The sequence below is a fragment of the Thunnus albacares genome, chromosome 17 (assembly GCF_914725855.1).
Source record: "Thunnus albacares chromosome 17, fThuAlb1.1, whole genome shotgun sequence".
NCBI lineage: Eukaryota > Metazoa > Chordata > Actinopteri > Scombriformes > Scombridae > Thunnus > Thunnus albacares.
In genome coordinates this window covers 24,181,899-24,203,056 of record NC_058122.1, presented here as the reverse complement: position 1 = coordinate 24,203,056, position 21,158 = coordinate 24,181,899, and the positions used below count along the sequence as shown (strand labels likewise).

The 21,158-nt window shown below is 40.7% G+C and overlaps 2 protein-coding genes across 2 annotated transcripts; one reads left to right on the top strand and one right to left on the bottom strand.

Moving 5' to 3' along the window:
• Positions 1-1,832: 1,832 nt before the first annotated feature.
• Positions 1,833-10,686, bottom strand: paqr4a (progestin and adipoQ receptor family member IVa). The gene is made up of 3 exons (XM_044330823.1): positions 9,287-10,686; positions 4,333-4,551; positions 1,833-3,197 (listed from the first exon to the last, which is right to left on the bottom strand). Exons 1-3 carry the CDS (start codon positions 9,558-9,560, stop codon positions 2,764-2,766), a joined length of 927 nt encoding a protein of 308 aa, XP_044186758.1. The 5' UTR covers positions 9,561-10,686; the 3' UTR covers positions 1,833-2,763.
• A 6,990-nt stretch (positions 10,687-17,676) lies between these two features.
• On the top strand, positions 17,677-21,033 carry LOC122967222 (perforin-1-like). Its single transcript, XM_044331749.1, has 4 exons — positions 17,677-18,495; positions 18,656-18,794; positions 18,903-19,114; positions 19,438-21,033. Exons 1-4 carry the CDS (start codon positions 17,903-17,905, stop codon positions 20,315-20,317), a joined length of 1,824 nt encoding a protein of 607 aa, XP_044187684.1. The 5' UTR covers positions 17,677-17,902; the 3' UTR covers positions 20,318-21,033.
• The last annotated feature ends 125 nt before the right edge of the window (positions 21,034-21,158 follow it).

Genomic DNA, 21,158 nt, shown 5'->3' with positions numbered 1-21,158 from the left:
TCCAGGAGCGAGTGACATCAGCCTGTGAATGCTTACAATGAACAAACGTTTAGCTAAACACTATGAGACATCAGTTTCTGTTCACAGCTACTTTCATGCATATTTTTTTGTTTTTTTTTTTGTTGTTTTTTTTTAATGCGTGTGTGTGTGTTTTTTTTTTCTCTGTTTCATTCAGTGGCCAAGAGGATACATTAGTTTCAGCTTTTACATTGTACCACGGTCATAGTAGGTAATAATCGCTGTGTCAAGACTAGCAGACATACAGCATATCTGACGCTTTACCAAGAGGGGGGGGGGTTGGTGGTGGGTGAGGAGGTGAGGGGAGGGGGGAGGCAGTCTGAGGCGAGTGTACGTGATAAGAGACTGTGGGAAATCCTTCTTCACGTATGAGTCAGTGTCAGCACAGGAAGCAGAGGATGTGCTACACCTCAAACGCTGCTAATTTGGCAAGATGAAGTCGGGGAGTGGAGGGAGGTGGGGGGGTTGGTGTAGGGGGGGGGGGTTGACGGGATTGGCAGCTAGTCGGTGGGCGGCTGTGACTGTTGGCATGGGGAACGAGTGCAATGTCATTAAGAAAGTAAAGTCTGCCTCGAAGGGAAGAAGGAGTCATGCTTCAGCCAGTAGTCTTGAGCAAAAAAAAAATAAAATAAAAAAAAAAAACCCCTGAAGGAACAGAGTAACTTTTACTCAAGAGTAGTAACTGAAATACCACACAGAGGTAAACAATGGAGCTCAAAAAAAACAAAAAAACAATCATGAACTTTGACATGGCGGGAGAGGCGGAGGGGTTCATTCCTGGGGCCAGCTTCATTAAAAAATAACAAATAAAGCAGTGCATTCAATAATGTGGCAATAACGACCCTTATGAGCAAAAATCCAGGGTCCAGCGTCGTTACACGTAAACATCCGAATACAGTAGAACCGTTCAAGCATCGAGGAAGATTAACGTACATAACACCTTCAGGAAAAGGGCTGTTTTCTACATGTGTGTGGAAATGAATCGAGGCCCCGGTCTCTTTCTACGTGCGACTGAGGAGGGGGGGGGGGGGAAAAGTTTGTAGGGAGAAAATGAGGAGCTAATCCTCGGGATAATGCACGGTTTGAATGAAACAAAAGCTTTTCTTTGACCTCTGTGGAGCCGGTGATCCTGCACAGCAACAACTGTTCAGGCAGAAACACAAATCTGTATCAGTAAATAATAACAACTCTAAAAAAAAAAGCATAATAAATAGAATATATATATATATATATATAGTGCATATATCGTCTATATCTGTAGTTTGCCTGAATTTACTTCCAGTGTAAAAACATTTGAACTATTCATGACACTGTAAAACTCAGCAAACGTCAAGTGGCAACACCTTAAACTCTCAGTGCATCCTGCTGCCGCACAAGTACATCAAGATCTAAAGTACACGTGAGGGCGTGTCAGTGTCAAACATAATAGATAAGCATAACTTTATGTCATCTACAAGTTTTTTTTTCCATTTTTAAAATGCACATCAGAGGAGCAAATGTGCAGGAAAGTGTTTAAACCGCAAACAACACACTTTAAAAGTTATAAAAACTTCATCATAAACAATTAGAACATTGCAAAAAATTTTTTTGGCAAACGTAATATATAACTGAACAGCACAGTTTTGTAAACGTGTGCACTTTTCCTTTTTTTCTGATTAAATACGCCTGAATTTCATTGGCACTGAGTTCAGGTGCAAACTAAGCCGATAACACTGTGTGGTCGAAGCCGCAAACAGGAAGTAAACTCATTGCCAACATGCTAGCGCGCTCAGGAATGAACCCCCACCCACCCTTTCCCTCACCCTCCCCCCTCCCCCCTCCCTCACCACACACACACACACACACAAACACACACACACACACACACACACACTCATCTTTATCTCTTCGACATCATGTGACAGTGAGGACAGTTCACATGTAAAAGAAAAGAGGCAGTGGCACAAAAAAAAAAACAAAAAAAAAACAAGGAAACAGAAAACAAAACAAAACCAGTCCGGTAAAACTCAAGTCAGTTCGTTTCTATTGGACGACTCTACGAGTGCTTTTGTGCAGCACTTGAAGTATGTACATGTGGTATAAAAATATAGGTGTGACGGTGTCTGAGTGTGGTGGTGGTGGTGGCGTGACGTGCGAGTGTGATGTGCGTGAGCTGAGATATGGACGTGCTGCATAGGTAGCAACGGTGACATCTGAGAGAGACTCCAGCGTGTGATATCATTTAGCCACAGACTGTCTTAACCAACCACATCGACTAATTGCTCAAGTTAAACTTCTATTATTAAGCAAAGGCTTTAAAACTTTAACCTTTTACTGGAGCCTTTACTTAAGACTTTATAGTGTCCTATACTGAGTCATTAAATTAAAATATTTCTGTGTGTGTGTCTGACTGTGTGTGTGTGTGTGTGTGTGTGTGCACCTGTGCGTCCATGTCTGAGAGAGTCAAAATGCTTGTGCGTGTTACTTGACATACGTTTGCCTGCGTTTGCACAAAAGTACCGAGATGGACGAAGATATGAACATTCTGAGTTTGAGCGCGTGAGGTGATCACATGCACGGACGACACGTCGTCTCACCTCGCAGCATCAGTTCCCCCCCTCCTTCCCCTTACCTCTCCAGACACCCCCCCCCTCCCCCTCCCTCCCCCATGAGGTCCCAGCAGTGCTCCTTGCAGGGGAAGTGGAGGAGGAGGGGGGGAGTCGGGGGATGCTGGTGGGGAGGGGGGGGGGGGCGGGAGGGAGAGGGTCAGTCTGAGGGACAGTTGTAGCTGTTGATCCACAGCAGGTCGTCCAGTACACCCCAGTGCAGGTAGAGGATGGATCCCACCACCAGTACATGCATGATCTGGTGGCTGTTGCACCAGTAGTCAAAGAGGCCCGGGCGAAAGCGCTCCGGGATGCGTGTGATGTTGATGACCCCGCCCAGCACGGCCAGCGCGTCCATGGTGAGGAAGTGGCGTAGCGACGTGGGGCTGCCGCCGCCCACGCCCACCCAGCGCAGCAGGAAGAAGGAGAAGCGGAACAGCGCCTGCCAGGCGAAGGAGCGCAGCCGGCGAACGCTGCTCCGTGCCGTGACGGCGCAGTAGATGGCGTGGCTGGACAGCAGGATGTAGACTAACAGGGCCACGGTGCGGATGAACGGGTAGCACAGTAGCGTGCTGTAGACGATGGGCAGCGCCCCTGAGATGAAGAAAACACAGAGACATCAACAAAGAGGAGCAGCGACGACGACGCCTGAAACACGCTGCAGAGCTCAGAGGTCAGAGGTCAGACTGTTTGAACCTTGACTGATGCTGCTGTTTCAGCTGCTCTCAGATCCGCTAATGTGTAAGAATCACCTGACTGGCCGTTAAATGCGGCGCTCAACTCTCGTCATGTGAGAGCTCATTAAGAAACGAAGCTTTCCAGATACTTTGGTGAAATATAGAACTTAACTCAGCATGAAGGAAAACGCTGAAAATATGTATTAATTTCACAGATGGAGCACTTTAGCAGAGGAGCCTTAACTTAGACTGAACATTTTTCTGTTTTATGAGATTCATTTACAGTTGAAATGATGAAACGAGTTAATTAATCCATCGTTTAAATCATTTTTAAAGCAAAAATGCTCACCATTTTCTGATTCCAGCCCCTCAAATGTGAAGATTTGTGGATTTAATCAGGTTTATATCATTTATAACTGAAAATATTTGGATTTTTGGCTGTTTTTCAGACAAAGCAGGAAGTTTGTCACCTCAGGCTCTCAGTCCATCAATATGTTGAGACTTATATATGAGATTCCACATAATATTAAATCTGAGCTAGAGGCGGTTAATATGATATAATCTATTTCACACATAAATATGAAACTAATTAAAGTAAATACACAGTGTTTCTAACATGCACACACACGATGCCTTCACTGACCGACTTTAAAATTTGACTACAAAAATACGAAATAAAAAAAAAAAGTGTGAGAAGTGATGAGAAAAAGACTAAAAATCTGAATTTTTACAATGAAGTTCTGAATTGTTTGTTTGTTTGTGGTACATAAATAAATGCAACATAATGCACCTGTCATTCTATGTCATAATAGGCTAATATAAAGCAGTATAGAGAGATCAATAATCATTTCAGAACTTGGATCATGTCTTGTATTGGTCAATTGACTTCACAAAGTACTCTGTAGTCAAATTTGTTCTGACAAATCAATACTGGTACACCTCCAAGCGAAGCGCCTCCGTGGTAAATAATTAACAATCAATAGAGGAAAACTTCCTCCCTCAAAGTAAACAGAGCGGCAGTAAAACGACGACGTCCGACGGTGAAGACCTACCCAGCGTGTTGATCATGCAGATCCCACACACGTCGAGTTTGAGGAGGGTGTGGTAGACGGGCTCCCCTCCCTCGTGGTTCATGAAGAGGTGATAAAGCACGGAGCCCAGCTGGGGCGACAGGCAGGCCAGGAAGTGCACCACGCCCAACCACGTGACGCTGATCTGAGACCAGGGGATGTTGAGAGGCAGCAGCACCAGGAAGCAAACCAAAGGGATGCCTGCAGATAGAGAGAGAGAGGGAGAGAGAGAGAGAGAGAGAGAGAGAGAGACAGAACGGGTTATTAGAGGAGGCTTTAACAGCTGTAATTAAAGATGAAGCTCATGTGTTGCTCCTGTCGAGGCTTTTAACGCTCACGCAGGGGTGGAAGACGTAAAAAGTACCGATACAGTGATATAAAAACACTCAAGTATTAGCAGCAAAATGTAGTTAAAGTATTGCAGTGGAAGTAGTGGTTTGGATCCTCTGATTGAGATATTATCAAGTGGTTCCCAACCTAGGGGTCGGGCCCCTCCAAAGGGTCACCAGATGAATCTGAGTGGTCGTGAGATGAATGAAACGGGAGAGGAAGTTCTGAATCTGTTTCAGTTTCTGGACTTTTTCTCTAATCTTTGATTTCTGGTGAAATATTGGATCATTTGAACATTTATTGAAATGAAATCATGTGAGAAGTTTAGAGGGAAAAATCACTGTTTGTTGGAGCTGTTAACAACTCATAGATCATCTGAAATGTGACCCCGACTACACACTGCTTTTTGTAAGACGTCAAAAGCCAAAAAAGGTTGGAAACCACTGGTTTCATCTTTAACAATGTGTTGTATTTTAAAAGCTTGTTATATTATCCATTTTGTCAAATCTTCATCTGAAAAGTAACTAAAGCTGTTAAATAAATGTAGTGGAGTAGAAAGTAGAATATTTCCCTCTGAAATGTAGTGGCGTGGAAGTATAAAGTAGCAGCAAATGGAAATACTCAAGTAAAGTACAAGTACCTCAAAATTGTATTTAAGTAAATATACTTAGTTTTTCCCACCACTGGTGTCTTGTAGATCTCTGTGCAATCATTTTACAGTGTAATCTGCCTGTAATTACATATTTCTGACAATAAAATTAGTAAAGCAACATCTTCTGAACGATTATTTGCTGTCGGATGTTTCCTCTGCAGCGACTGACAGGAAACAGAGCCTGAGGTTATGAGCGCGCCGGTATGAAAACCATCAGCTCGAAACTTTGACAAAACCAAATTAAGGTGTCATGTTTTATCGTGATGGATTATCTAGCCCAGGACTTTCCGAACCCACAGACGTTTTTTTTTTTAGTTTTTTTTTAAAGCTGTACAAAGGCGAGTAGCTGCGAGTGGCTTCAGACTCTACTGAGTGTTTGCAGCAGGAATAATGTGGAGCAGAGAGAGAGAGAGGGGAGGAAACTTAACTGGCATGAAGTTATCAGTGTTACCCTCTGAGAGAAAGACAAGGCTACCACTAGGCTTATCTTCTGATGCAGCCAAGGGCTCTGCTGCTAATGGACACATAGCTGCAGTTGAAGTTTCTCTATCTGGCAAAAAAAGGGGGGGGGGGGGGGAGGTATTGACTGCTGTGTGAGCAGAATCTAGACCTTGAAATTTGATCCGTGTACGGTTGTTACAATCATTTACCTATTTATCTACGCCTTCCACATGTTTTTTTTTTTTTTGCTTACGCTACCGTTCCCAATGTCAAGGCAGCCAGGTGATACCAGGCAATGCCATCTAACACATCTATTTTTAAGTGAGTTATCTCTGCTCCTCCTCCTCCTCCTCCTCCTCCCCCCTCCCACCCTCGACGGGTCCCGAGCCAACCGGCTGCACTCAGGGATGGACACAGTGGAGAGGACATCCTCTAAAGGCCCGCAGCATGAACCCGGTGAGCTGTCAGTGCAGATTTGAGTTCATATGCAAAAGAAACTCAGCTCATGAAACTTAAACTCCAAGCATCTTTTCTTCTAATGTTTATCGGATTAAACATCACGGCCTTATTTATTTATGAGGGCGCTGACGTCTGGGCTGCAGCTTTTCATTATGGATTCATCTGCTGATTATTTTCTCAACTAATCAATGAATGGTTTTGAATATTAAGTGTCAGAAAATAGTGAAAATGCTTCCCAGAGTCAACAGTTACATCTGCAACTGACCGTTATTTTCATTATCAATCTGTTGACTGTTTTATTCATTTAATCGATTAGTTTTTTGGTCCATAAAATGTCAGAAAATGGTGAAAAATGTCGCTCACTGTTTCCTAAAGTCCGAGGAGACGTCTTCAAATGTCTTATTTTGTCTCGACCAACAGTCCAAAACCCAAAGATATTCAGTTTACTGTCATTGTGGACTAAAGAAACCAGAAAATATTCACATTTGAGAAGCTGGAATCAGAGAATTTTGACTTTTATTTTGAAAAAAAGTTGGTGATTAATTTAAAAGTTAGTAACTAATCGATTAATCGACTAATCGTTGCAGGTGTAGTCTGAACAACAGCCCAAATACAAAGTTTATTATCATGTATGACAAAAAAAGACATTAAATCGTCACATCTGAGAAGCTACAAGCAGAAACTTTTGCCTAAAAAATCTTTGATTATCAAAACAGCTGCAGATGAATTTTCTTTCAATCGACTAATCAGTTAATCGACTAATCGTCGCAGCTCTGTAAGGACGCATTTCATCAGCCGGCGCCGCTCGACTGTAATAAAGACTTTACTGATGATGACTACTGCAATCTGCTCTGAGTGCCGTGAAGCGTCGACCTTCAGACTCGTGGAAGTCGTCAGAGTCTCAGAAGTCGATGAACACAGATGACGTGTCGTCCTCTCGACAGCTCCGGGACGCGTTTTGACGTATGTAAGTGAGAGGAGACGCGTTACTGTGTGTGTGTGTGTGTGTGTGTGTGTGTCATGCTACTGTCAGTCTAATCATATCAGTCTGAAAACACAGTAACATCAGACAGACTGTTAACAGGCTGACACACCAGTCTCACCTCCGCTGCACAGATTAACACATTACTGCAATGAATTTTTGGCCCCCAAACCTATTAAAAGAACGGCGGATTGTGTAACCGCCGTTTTATTCTGATCCAGATGAAGAAGTCGCTCCGTTATGTCGTCGGGTGAAGTTCAGTTGAGAACTTTTAAAGTTATCTCGCTTGTTCGTGGCAAAATATGGACCAAAGCCTTTTTAAAATGAATGGAATTAAAAGTTTAAATTCACTCTTTAGTTGGCTGAGATTCAATTTAAATGATTGTTTTCATAATCGATTAATCTGTAGCTACTTTTTCCATTTATCGATCAGTCGACAATGTCTTCAGTTTGCTTGTTTTGTCTGACGAACTATCAGAAACCTTCAGATATTCACTTCATTGTCATATATGACAAATAAAAACAACAAATTGACACATTTGAGAAGCTGGAACCAAAGTTTTTGCTTTAAAAATGACCGATTACTTATCAAAATAGTTGTTGATTAGTTATCTATCAATTCGACTATCATTTCGGTTGATGAGTTATTGAGCTTGTTTTGTCCAAATATATTAATTTAATTTATTATCACACAAATCCTGAAAACTGTGAACCTGGAAGCAGGAAGTTTTGAGCATTTTTGCTTTAAAAATGACTTAAACAATCAATTGATTACCAAAATAGTTGCCAATTAATTGTCTGTCAATCAACTAATTGATAGAGCTGCAACGATAAGTTGATTAATTGATTAGTTGCCAACTATTAAACTAATTGCCAACTATTTTGATAATCAAGTAATCATTTTAAGTCTTTTTTTTTTAAAGAAAAATGTCCAAATTTTTTAAATTCCAGCTTCTCAAATGTGAATATTTTCTGGTTTCTTTGGGTTGTCAACGTCATCTTGGACTTTGGGAAACAGTGATCAACATTTTTCACCATTTTCTGACATTTTATGGACCAAACAACTAATCAATTAATCGAGAGAATAATCGACAAATTAATCGTTAATGAATATAACTGTTAGTTGTGGCCCTACTAGCTCTATTTATAAATATACAATGTACAGTGTATATTTATTTAAAAGAAAAAGGCACTTTCACCATGTTAAATAGTAACTGTGGCAACTTTTAAAAGTGACTTGAGCACAAACACTACTTCAACTTGTCAAACTCAGCCTCCCAGTTTAATGTAAACCAGTGATTCTCGACCATTTTGGTGTCACAGAAGCCGAAACTGATACCCATCAGGCCGCAGACCTGTATCTGATCAGATGTGGTCTCAGGAATCCCCATCTGATCAGATGTAGTTATTCTATAACTTGTCTATACTGTAGACTGACAGATTAAAAGTGAAAAGTGTGAAACCTGTGAACAGAAAAGTCATTTTTATACATTCTCTCACTGGGCAAACTTCTAGTCAATGAAATAAAAGTGATATTCAAATATTCCCAGTTTTTCTGGGGACCCCAAGGAACCCCCTCAAGGACCCCTGGGGATCCCCAGACTCAGCTGCCTCATCTTGTCTTTTTGTTATGTTATATTACACCAATATAAATGTGTATTAAAGATATTACACATTATTAAGACTCTTAAATGGACTGGCAGCTATTTCATGCAAATAAATTAAGTTATTAGTGTTTTCTGTCACTGGTGTATGTTTTATAACTCAAAACAGGCCTATCATTTAAATTTTCTTTCATTAAAACAACTTCCTCAAATAAATATGTGAATTTATCTCTCACATGTGGGTCAGAAATGAAGGATTTGTGTCCTGTGTGGCTTCATGAATGTTTCACATTTGCAGCCCTGAGTACAGGAGTACAGGCTTGGCTCTGCTTCTGCAGGCTCACTACAGTATCTGCACTGATGTGGGTTAAGACTCAAAGTCACACACACAGGCTACAGAGATCTCACCTGCTCAGTTAGCAGTCCTTGCTGCTTTTTTTTTGTGTTTTTTTTTTAATTTGCACTCACCGTGAGTGTATATGTTCCCGAGTTCATTGTGCAGGTAAAACAGGCTCCTGATGCAGTCTTGCACGGAGGAGATTGGCCGGTATCCCGTTAAGACGTATTTGTTAAACTGAAGATGTGGAGGTGAACTCGCCCAGTCCAGCAGCCTGGGTCCATTTAAAAATGCCATAGCAAACAAGACGGTTAAAAGGACGCCGCCAAATAAGTAAAAAACAGACTGGACGCCTATATACACGTTTAATAAGATTATTGCGACTAAAACCGTGTGGGATACCATTGGTGTTGGTGTGTATTCAGAGTTTTTATGTTGTGCTGTTAGCCGCCTAGCTCGCCGCTAGCAGGTGAAGTCTCTCAGCACGACCCGGCGTCGGTGAGTCCGCGCCGCCGCTGCTGCTCGCTGTGAACCGCCGGTGCCGGTGTCGGTGTCATCCGCAGGGCTGCAGGCAGACGCGGCCAGCCACAGACATGCTGCTGCGAGCTCGGGATTATCGTTACATGTGGCATCTAGACTAATGTCAGTGTGGCACCTGGACCCCATGAGAGGCTGGCAGACAAAATGTTGCTCGTCATGTTGAAGCCGCTTCCTCGTTGGTTAGCATTGCGGCGCAGCAGCAGCAGCGGCGGCGGCGGCGGCGGCGGCGGCGGCAGAAGAGGCGGCGGCGGCGGCGGAGGATCGGACGCGTCCCGGGCTGCAGGGATGCTGAGCGACAGCCGCGCCTCCGTCCATCCGGCTCCGGAGGGATGCTAGCTGGATCCTAGCGGTCTAGATCCGCAAGTGGAGGACTAAGCAGGTTACTTTCATGAAAGCAAAAAAAAAAAAAAAAAAAAAAATTCACACTCAGGGTCAGGTCTGCTCGGGCAGGCTTTCGTAACGCTATTAAAAAAGCAGCAGCAGATGAGCTCCGTGATTTTGGAGCGGTGGTTTTGGGAAGGACTGCGGGCTAGCAAGTCGTCCTGTGACCGGAGATGAGGATATCTGAGCCGGCTGACTCCAAACACACACGGTCCGGTCCACAGAGCAAGTATTTACTTTCTTCAACATCGGTTTTATCCAATAATTGTTCACCATTATTCCGGGCTGGCGGTATCCTTCCCTGGCGGCCTTTACGTCCCCTGCATCGCCTTTACACCACTGTCAAGCTACATATGATACACATGACGACACCTCCGGTCACTGTTTTCGAAATAAAACCCGCATCTATTTCAGGGCTCCGATTTATCGGCCGAGTAGCAAATAGAAAGAAGTCAGTGTGGTTCAGATTTCAACAGAAAAAACAATAAACATGAACAATTGACGCGATAAAAGCTGCGTGTGTGCAGAAAAGCAGAATAGAAATAGAGGTGTGAATACCAGTGTAGATATAAATATAGAGAGAGTGTAAATAAACTATGTGTGTGTATTAACAGGGTATGTGCTGTATGTGCAGTTAACTATAAATAAAATGTGTATATAGCTACACAGTGCAGGACAGACAAAGACACAGTATACATAATATGAATCAGACAGATATGGAGGTGAAGTGAAGTGTTTACAGACTTTTACTGACCTTGTTGACCTTGTTGGCTGTTGCCTGCCTGGGGGGTCATGGGTGGTCCTGGTTCTGGGGGCTCTAAGTCTGATTTTCTCTGGTTTCTTTCATTCAGCGACACACAAACTCTCATTCGTGCTTTTGTCTCCGTCCATCTATTTTACTGTAACTCATTATTTGCCGGGGCTGCCCCAGAAATCAATCAACCGCCTCCGGCTTGTACAAAATACATCAGCTAAAGGTTCTTACAAATACGAGAAAATATGAGCACATTTCCCCCACCGGTGACCCACGGTGTTCAGGATTGATTTTAAAATTTTACAGCTTGTTTTTAAATCGCTGAGCGGCGTCTTACACCGTCGACCTTCTCACCCCTTTACACCCCTGCTCGTTCTCTCGGATCTGCAGACCAGCTGTTGCTCTCGGGCCCCCGAGGGCCCCGGCTGGAGACGGAGGGTAGGAGGACATTTGCCGTAAGGGGCTCCACAACTGTGGAATAACCTTCCAAACTACCTCAGTGTCCTCTTTTAAAGGCTCATTTATATAAAAAAGGCTTTTAATTATAGTCTTTCCTTTTGTTTTGTCATGTTTTATTCATTTATTTATATATAAGATTTGTATCTTCTGTTTTTATGTCTGTGAAGCACCTTGTAAACTTGTTTTTGAACAGTGATAGTTAAATAAAGGTTGTTTATTTCAGTATTTTTCATTGCAGGGCTGTTAACAGGCCTATAAATGAATGAATTAATGATTTTTTTCCTTATTAAAGTGTCCTGGATTATAAGACACCTTTACCAAGCGTCCATGTTTACAACAGCTACTAGTTGTGCTGGTCACAAATGAATCCAAGGGAATCACACTAAATCCACAACACCAACAGAAAAAAACACAAACAAACAAACCCAAATGATAATAAAAACCAATTAGCAACATCCAAAAACTACCATCCAGGCATCATCACACTATTTCTGTTCGACCGCTGACCATTTATGAGCATTTGAACACATCTGTTCTGGTCACAAAGGCTAAAGTTGTGAAATTCACACATTAAACGTTTAATTTCTGGCAGGTTTATTAGACTTTCAACTGTTCAAACAGCACAGTGCAGTTATGGTTTTAATGCTTCTCCTCATGTGGAGGCAGGATTAGATGTAACACGGTTATATTACAATAACTGGGATTAACTGGAGCCTTCTGTTTATTTTGTTATCTACAAGAGATTTGTGAAAAATTATGTAAAAGTTTTAATATAAACTATGACAGTTAAAGCTTTCATCAGGGGGCTGAATATTTTTTGCTGCAGGCCTGGATTTGGCCCACGGGCCGCTATTTGCCCACCACTGATCTATTAGTTAGTTATTTAATATGTCGTGAACATTAAGAGAGCTCACACTGAGTTATAAAACACCGAAATACAGCTGCAGTGGTGAAACGTTTGACAAACATAGACAAGAACAAAACATCTTAAATTACTTCTGCACCAAACTCTACGAATAAAATCAGCCACAAAAGATGCTCCCATCCTGAAACACAGCTCAAGTGTTTTTTTTATAATCATTCATTCAGAAATTAAGGACATTTTACTGAATAGAGTAGCTCGTAAATCATATAATGAGCAATAAAACATAAAATGGACTTTATCTTCAGTCTCAGGGAGAGCAGTAAACCTGCCTGTTTCTACAGCTGATGGTAATATACACAGAATAAATTCTGCTTCACATAAAGCTCCTCACTGTTTTCCATCAGACAATATGTTCTTAATTTAGGTTTGTACCAAACATCAACAGACCATCTTTCTTTGTACATCGGGGTACTGGTGCACTGGGCATCATGAATATTACACTGTAGTCTGTTTCGGAAAATAAAAAAAAAGAATCAATCATACAAAATATTGTCTATATATTATGCAACACTGATAGATTAAATGTTGGAGTATTTGTGTCCAGGACGTTGCTGGTTTAAATCAACATATGGGATGGGAAACTATGGCAACTAGAGATGCAATGATTAGTCGATTAATTGATGAGTTGAAATTAATTGGCAACTATTTTGATAATCGACCAATCATTCGATGATTTTAGGTTCTAAAATGTGAGATTTCTTGGTCTTACATGATAGTAAATAGAATATTTTGGGGATTTTGGACATTTAATGGCGTCACCTTGTGCTCTGGCATATTGTGATCAGCATTTTTCAGTTTTCTGGTAGTTTATAGACCATGCAGTTAGTCAATAATTGATCAATACTAAAACTAACATTTAGTTGTATCCCTAATATCAACATTAGGCCCTTAATCCCAGCTGTCGTGTATTATGTAGCATGTAGCAGCAGATTGCAGTGGTAGCAGGTCTGAATATGTTATTTTAAATCTTCACACAGGTATTGACGCAGGGCGTTAAGCTCAGCAAGACTGTGCAAACTCACTGTTCAGTTGAATTTAAACACAAATACATAGACAAATATTTGCCCACTGGCCTGTTTACAGTGTGTTTGTATCCTGTCAACAAGTCCTCCTATGCTGATGTGTCAGTTAGTGTATGGTAAAGTTTGCATAACGTGAGAACAATGGTGAATTAAGACCGTAAAGGTGAACACGAGGCCTCTTTACAAGGCTCGCTAATAATGCAGTAACTATGCTAGTTAGTGCATTGTTTCTCAAAGTGGTGTCCGGGGACCCTCAGTGGTCCTTGAGGGGGATCCAGGGGGTTCCCCAGCAAAAAGGGGTGAAATTTATTGTCACTATAATTCCATCTGTAAGTACTGGCAGAATGTATGACTCTTTTGGTCACTGGTTTCATACACTTTCTGTAATGAAACATCTAAAAGCATAACAGATGGGTGACCGTGGGACAAAATCTTATGAGACGGGCGTCCTTGGTCTAATTTGTGTCAGTTTTGGGGTCCTTCATGTGAGAAAGTTTGAGAACCATTGAGTTAGTGGTGCAAATTCCCTACAATATTAACAATTAACAAAACTATGCAAACCAACAGACGTGTGCTGCACCTGTTGACCTGCAGCTGCCCACACTGACTTTTATTTTTTCAGCGCTCAGACTTTTATTTTGAAGGCAAACTCTTTCAACTTCCGGTTCTGCTTTGCTTGACTGAGAGTAAAATGCCAACACTGACTGAGCTGTAGCTGCCTTCAAGACAGCCGGAAATATTGCAATTATCACCTGAGCTCACATGAATGATGCACAGAAAAAACACAGTAATTACAGCAACAGATGTGTATTTCTTTGTGTAGGAATATTACAATTACAGATAAATAAATAAGGTCCGCCCTCCAAGAATGTTTCAAAACTCCTCAGTGTTGAATTTTCTGAAAACTATTATTATCCCATAGAAACAAATACTGTTTATTGTATAATTATGGAATATGCATATAAATTATGGGAGATTTTCATTATAAGGAAATCAGTTTCCTCATAAACTTCATGTTGGCCTCTGATGTGTTGTTGCAGGTGGAGGTCATTTCACTACTGTACTCAAACAGAGCGAAACAATGACAAAAAATGACCATCCTCATGAATGAGGTGTTGTCATGGCGCTCACAGTTGGATGCATCCCTGCTGGATATTGATTATTATTCACATACTGCAATACACACAGGTGAAGAACATCAAAGGCACACTGCCAATCCATCAAAAAGACCATTTATTGTTGGGGAAAAAATAGTCTGTTGTCTGAAACATGCAGGTCTGCAAATCAGGACACGTGACAATATAAATGCAATGCTCAAATTCATGCTTAGGACTTCTAATTTCAACAAAACTACTATTATTACTGCACATAAGACACAGATCCTAATGAAGACAGCCTGGAACAGCTTGGAAACTGAAGATTCCGAGGAGGACTTGAAGGCAGCAAGTGACGCAGTGTAATCCTCTAATGGGAGAGGGCTGTCGAGGATCTGGATGAATCACACCACCTCCACCTCTCACCCCTCTCTGGACCGTATGACATGTGTCCGCCTACAACCTCACTTCAGTGGGCCTGTGACAAAGAAAGAAAAAACAACCTTTTTCTAACATGTCACATGTGATTCAGACTCCCAGTTCAACAGAGAAGGAGGAATAATGATAAAGTTTTATGTTTAGATCACATACGCACACATTACATGTCCATTACACACATTGCAATGTTTGCAATTTTTTAAATAGTTCAGAGTTAAGAGTAAAGTAAAAGTACTAATACAGCAATGTAAAAATACATAAGTATTATGAGCTTGATGTAGTTAAAGTATTGCAGTAAAAGTAGTGGTTTGGTCCCTCTGACTGATATATTATTATATATGACATCATTAGATTATTAATAGTGAAGCATCAGTGTTAGAGCAGCATGTTACTGTTGTAGCTGCTGGAGGTGGAGCTAGTTTCAACTACTTTATATACAGTTAGCTAGTTTAGTCCACTGGTTCCCAACCTAGGGGTCGGGCCCCTACAAAGGGTCAGCAGATAAATCTGAGGGGTCATGAGATTATTAATGGGAGAGGAAAGAAGAAAAATCAAAGTTCTGATACACAAATCTGTTTTTAGTTTTTGGACTTTTTCTCTAATCTTTGATTTTTGGTGAAATATTGGATCATTTGAACATTTATTGAAATGAAAGCATGTGAGAAGTTTAGAGGGAAAAATCACTATTTGGTGGAGCTGTTAACAACTCATAGACATGTGAAATGTGACCCCGACTACACACTGCTTTTTGTAAGACGTCAAAAGCCAAAAAGGTTGGAAACCACTGGTTTCATCTTTAACAATGTGTTGTATTTTAAAAGCTTGTTATATTATCCATTGTGTCAAATCTTCATCTGAAAAGTAACTAAAGCTGTCAAAGTCTAAAGTAGCATCAAATACTCAAGTAAAGTACAAGTAGTGCAAAATTGTACTTAAGTACAGTACTTGAGTAAATACACCACTATTCCTCTCCTGCTTGCACCACCGCTTCGTGGATCTCTTAGTGCTGATATAAATATATTTTTAATGTTTGAATGCATGCATTTTCTGCTCTCTGTTTAAAAATATTTTACTTATTCTATTTTGAAATTAATTTTGTTTAGTATCTATAAATATATAACATTTTTATATGTTAAAACAGACATGGCTATATCCTGTTTGTGTACTTTCATTTAGACTCGATTCATTTTCTGTACCAGTATCTGGTGAGAAATTATTAAGTGTGACAGTGTCCTGTTCTCACCCACAGTGGCCACAGCCCTCTCACTTAGGAGAAATGACAGGTTTACTTTGAATGGATGAAACTGTGAAACCTCTTTTATTTCCTCTCCTTTGCCCTCAAAGACCACCGTCTTCTCACCCCCTCCTCATCATGTCCTGCCCTGTTTACCTATAAATACAATGCGCTGATATCCATGTTCACACTTAGTTTCATGCATGCTGTGTGAACAGGAAAGAGAAGGTGAGTCTCTGCTGATTTGCTCATTTTGAAATATTCTCTAACTTCGAAGATATTTGAAAATATATTGCCATCTGTGGGTTATCTAATAATAACTAATAATACAGCACCTTTCTAAAACAAAATTACAAAGGGCTTCACAGTAAAACAAGGAATAAAAAAAATAAATTAAATCCAAAATGTACTAGGATCAGGCCAGAGTATCTCAAGTAGCAATCAGGCTCATAGAAAGTTAGCAGATCACAAATGTAAGCAGACGCCCGCCTATGCAAGACTTAAAAAACAAGCGGTAAAATCTTGCAGTTCATTCACGTGTTAAAAGCGTGACATCATTTTGTATAAAGCTGGAGTCTTTAGATGACTAAAGTGCATTGCAATAGTCAAGTCTAGACATGACCTAATCTTTGGTTCAAAGTGAAAACAGAACTGCACCATTTCAGTCACCTGAGCATCAGAAAGCAACTCAGAGTGAAAATCATGCCTAGATTAAGTGCTCTTCATTTAACTGCAGTAAATTTTTGTATATCCGACTCTTGATTTCAGCAAAGCAATTTATTGTGATGTTCAATTGTGTATCATCCACATGACAGTTATTTAAATGAAGCGAAGTATGTGAATAAAAGAGGACCCAGGATAGACCCCTGGGGGACTCCACAAAAGAGAGAAGTGCGGAAAAAAAACTGTAACAGAGAAGGATCTATTGGACAAATAGAGATAAACAAATCCAGAGCCACATTACTGATGCCAACGTAGTTTTTTCAGACAGCTGATTAAGACATTGTGGTCCACTGTGTGGAAGGCTGAGCTGAGATCAAGGAGAATTAAGATGGATTACAAGCCGGCATCGGCAGCGAGCAGTAAGTCATTGGTGACCTTGACCGGAGCAATTTCAGCGCTGTGTGGAGAGTGAAAGCAAGATTAGATTTTGTTGTTGTTCAGGAAATATATCAATTGTGTAGAGACATTTTTCTTCATAAAATATTGGATAAAAAAGGCAGCTTATGCCACTTACATGTCATATTGGAGTTACCATAATTACCAGTTCCCCACCTGTAAAAAGCTTTCTGGCCGTAAAACTTGGAGATTGGGATTTTTCTGAAAGTTCAGATATACTGTAAAGTGCCTGAAAACCAAACAAATGTGTACACCTTTTGTCTGCTAAAGTCAGTAATTAATCCCAAATTTTATGGATATAATGTAATTTTGTCAATGCACAGTATTTTAAACTCTCATACGACCAACTCAGTTATCGTACAACCTTCCTGAGTTGTCAGACGTGAACGCTTGCAAATCTTAAACACAGGAGTCTTTTTCCAGTCTTCCATCCACCTTACATGGCATGAATGTAGCTTTAGAGATGTGTCTAAAATTACAGAGATTCAGAGGAGAACTTCTTTCAGAGGGGTAATATATTATATGGAATAACTGTCTAAAATACTGTTTTTAAAAAAAGTGGGTAGGCTATGCAGTCGTATGGGTGGGTGGTTGATTCTGAAAGTGCAATAGTGCGTTTTAGGTTGACGGAGAGATTACTGAAGTGACTGAATTTGGTGTTAAATTATTTATAATTTGGTTTAAACCTTTTCATTGCTGCTTCAAAGCGGAATTAGTAGTAGTTTAGTCCTGTGCAACTAAGTAACTGTGCAAGTAACTTGTTCATGGTTTTTCAACTGAAATGTTTCTTTTTCAGGTTAAACCATCAGTTTGCATCCATCATTCAACAAGAAACATCAACATGTTTCTGTTGAATATTTGCGTCTGTGCCAGCCTCATGCTGTCCCTTTCTCAGTGTACGGATCAATTACGCACATACGGGACACCCAAACAGTGCCTAGAGGCAGAATTTGCTCCAGGTACCAATTTGGCCGGGGAAGGCTTCGATATCACAAAAATGGAACGTAAAGGGGCCTTCGTGCTCAACATGAATCACTGGAAACGAAAGGACAAAAGATGCACCCTGGTTACCAACCCCTATATGGAGAACAAAAAGCAAAAGCTCCCCTTGTCAGTGGTGGACTGGAGGGCAAAGCAGTCCTGCAGCATGAAATTGGCGACTGAACTCCACAAATCCAGTGAGTCTCTACTTACTTCCAGCACATCTTCTGTTGAAAACAACTGGAAAGTCGGTTTAGATCTTTCAATAGGAAAAAAAGGCCTCTCGTTTATGCTGGCTGGCACCAATTCTAAATTGTCTGACTACTCCATGGGGAAAACAAAGAATGACAAGTTCAATTTTGCAACCCAAAGCATGCACTGTGAGTACTACAGGTAAGAAAATGAGAGCTTGAATTGACTTTTTTTTTCGGCACACTTGCACACATAAATGCAATGAACAAAATGAATGAACTTCAATGCTTAAATGCAATACTTTTATATATTTGTTTCATTCTGGTCTGTCTTTTTTTGTCTTGCATCTCACTGGAAACAGTTACCGAGTGTCTAACAAGCCCAGGTTGCATAGAGAATTTAAAATAGCACTGAAACAGCTGCCCAAAGTCTACAATGCTGAAAGCAAGCAACAGTTTTACAAACTGATTGACAACTTTGGAACCCATTACATTACCAAGGTAAACCAAAAGGATGGCGTGGTTGCAAAAAAAACATTTACACAACAGTGAAATTATAGAAAACAACAAATATACTTGTCCAGAAGGTGTTAAAATATATCTTTCCAGGTGAAAATGGGAGGAAGTGTTAATTCTGTGACCAGCGTCCGAGAGTGCAAGGCCAGCCTGGACGGACACACTGCAGAGGAGGTGCAGATGTGCCTGGAAGTCGAGGCGTCCGCCACTATCAAAGCTACAATAAGTACTCAATCAAAACACTGCAAGAAGGATGTCCAGAAGTCAGACAGTAAGTCAGCGTTCTCCAGCCTCTTCAATGACAGGTACAGAACCTTTTTCTTATATATTTTGTCAGAAGTGTTCTATTATTTTTTATGCTTCATTAAGTAATTTCTTTTAAATTGCTATTTTCAACACTAATAGGGATCAAAATGTCATCGATGTTGATGCCCAAATTGAAATATGTAAAATTTTAAAATGTCTTAGACCAAATTTGTGATCAAACCAAACGTAGTGTAGACTGTGAAAATCATGTACAGCAATATTAATTCCAGTTCATGCATCAGAGTTAGACATCCAAAAGCTGTTGGCCTCTCTTGTGTTAATGTACAGCTCTCAGTTGTTACAACAACTCTCTTCTCTACAGGTTCACAGAAATAAAGGGGGGCCACACCACCGAGCCAGACCTTCTCTTCTCTGCCGACAAAAATCCATCAGCCTACAAGGAATGGCTGAACACGTTACCAAACAATCCAGACATATTCTCATATTCCCTGGAATCGCTGCACGAGTTACTGCCTCTTAAAAGCCCTCGCCGGAGTAACCTGGGCTCAGCCATTAGCCATTACATCCTGGAGAAAGGCCTGATGAAGAACTGCAGCACCAGCTGTCAGGCCGGCATCATGAACGACCCGAAGGATCACTGCGTCTGCAAATGCCACAATAACCCCGGTGTAACCCCAGACTGCTGCCCGAGCCGTAAGGGCATGGCACGGGTCATCATAACTGTACAACGGGCAACTGGTCTTTGGGGAGACTACATCACTGCCACAGATGGTTACGTGAAAGTGTTCTTCAACGGGCAGATGATGCGGCGTTCTCCTGTCATTAACAACAACAACAACCCGCACTGGAACATGATCGTCGACCTGGGCAGCCAGGATGTGTCATCAGGACCTAAAGTGAAATTTGAAGTGTGGGATCAGGACAGCGGCTGGGATGACGACCTGCTGGGACAATGTGAGCGAAGTCTGTCTGCAGGAGTGAAAACAGATGTCTGTCAACTGAATCACGGCCAGCTGTTCTTCAAATTGGATGTGACATGCGCTCCAAAACTGACCGGACCGCACTGCACAGAGTATATACCTTCACCTATGAGTCAAAGTCTGATGAATCTGTATGTGTCCCGTCATGCCCACCCTATTCCAAAGGCCATCCTGTTAGAGATGGGTGTGTTTGTGAATGAAACAAGCTCATACAGAAACCAGAGTCTTCCTGCTGAGATCAAAAAGGTTGATTTGATATAATACCTGCATTTGGCTTTACTGAGGCTTATATTCAAAGTGTTACCAACATTTTTTGCAGCATTAAAGCATTAAAGATGCATTATCATAACTGTTACCCCTTATTAAATCTCTACTGACCAAAAAAGATGAGATGTACATCTGTGAAGGAAGAATTGACAAAGTGGCTCCAGTTCAGGAAACTTCATATTTCCTGTGTTCAATTTTTATTTCAGTTTAATCTCTATTAAGGTCTCAATGAATTTAAAGTAAAATAAGATTTGTGTTTTGAGTATTGCCAATGCAGATTAGATACACAAGATCATCTAAAAGTTCCTGCAGTTGTTGAAAAGTGACTTTGATTCAATGCAGCTTTTACAAACAAACTTATTTTTGGCCTTATTTTCTTTTTTTCTTTTTTCTTTTTTACACTTTTTTACTTGTGCATTTCTTTTTTGCAGCTTAATGCTTCTATACAAACATCTATAAAATGTACTAGTATGTTTTATACATTTTAATCACATGTTTTGCTTTGTGGATTTTTGACATGATGTTCAACTCAAATTTCTAGTAAGAGTAAAGGAGAGAGAAGTGAAGAATTGAACATAAAGCTTTATGTTTCCATGCAAGGCCTTCATATTATACATGTTTCATATATTTTATATTTTAGTTGCAGTAGTTCCTCTCCTTCATCCTCCATTATTTTAGTGCTACATATATTTCTAATGTACTGTATGAATCCATGCATTTATCAGTTTTCACTGATTGTTTTCTTGTTATTTTAATGTTTTCTTCTCTGTTCAGTAAACAGATGTTAGATTTAGTTGCTTCATATTCATAAATAAATCACTTTACGTGTAAAAGT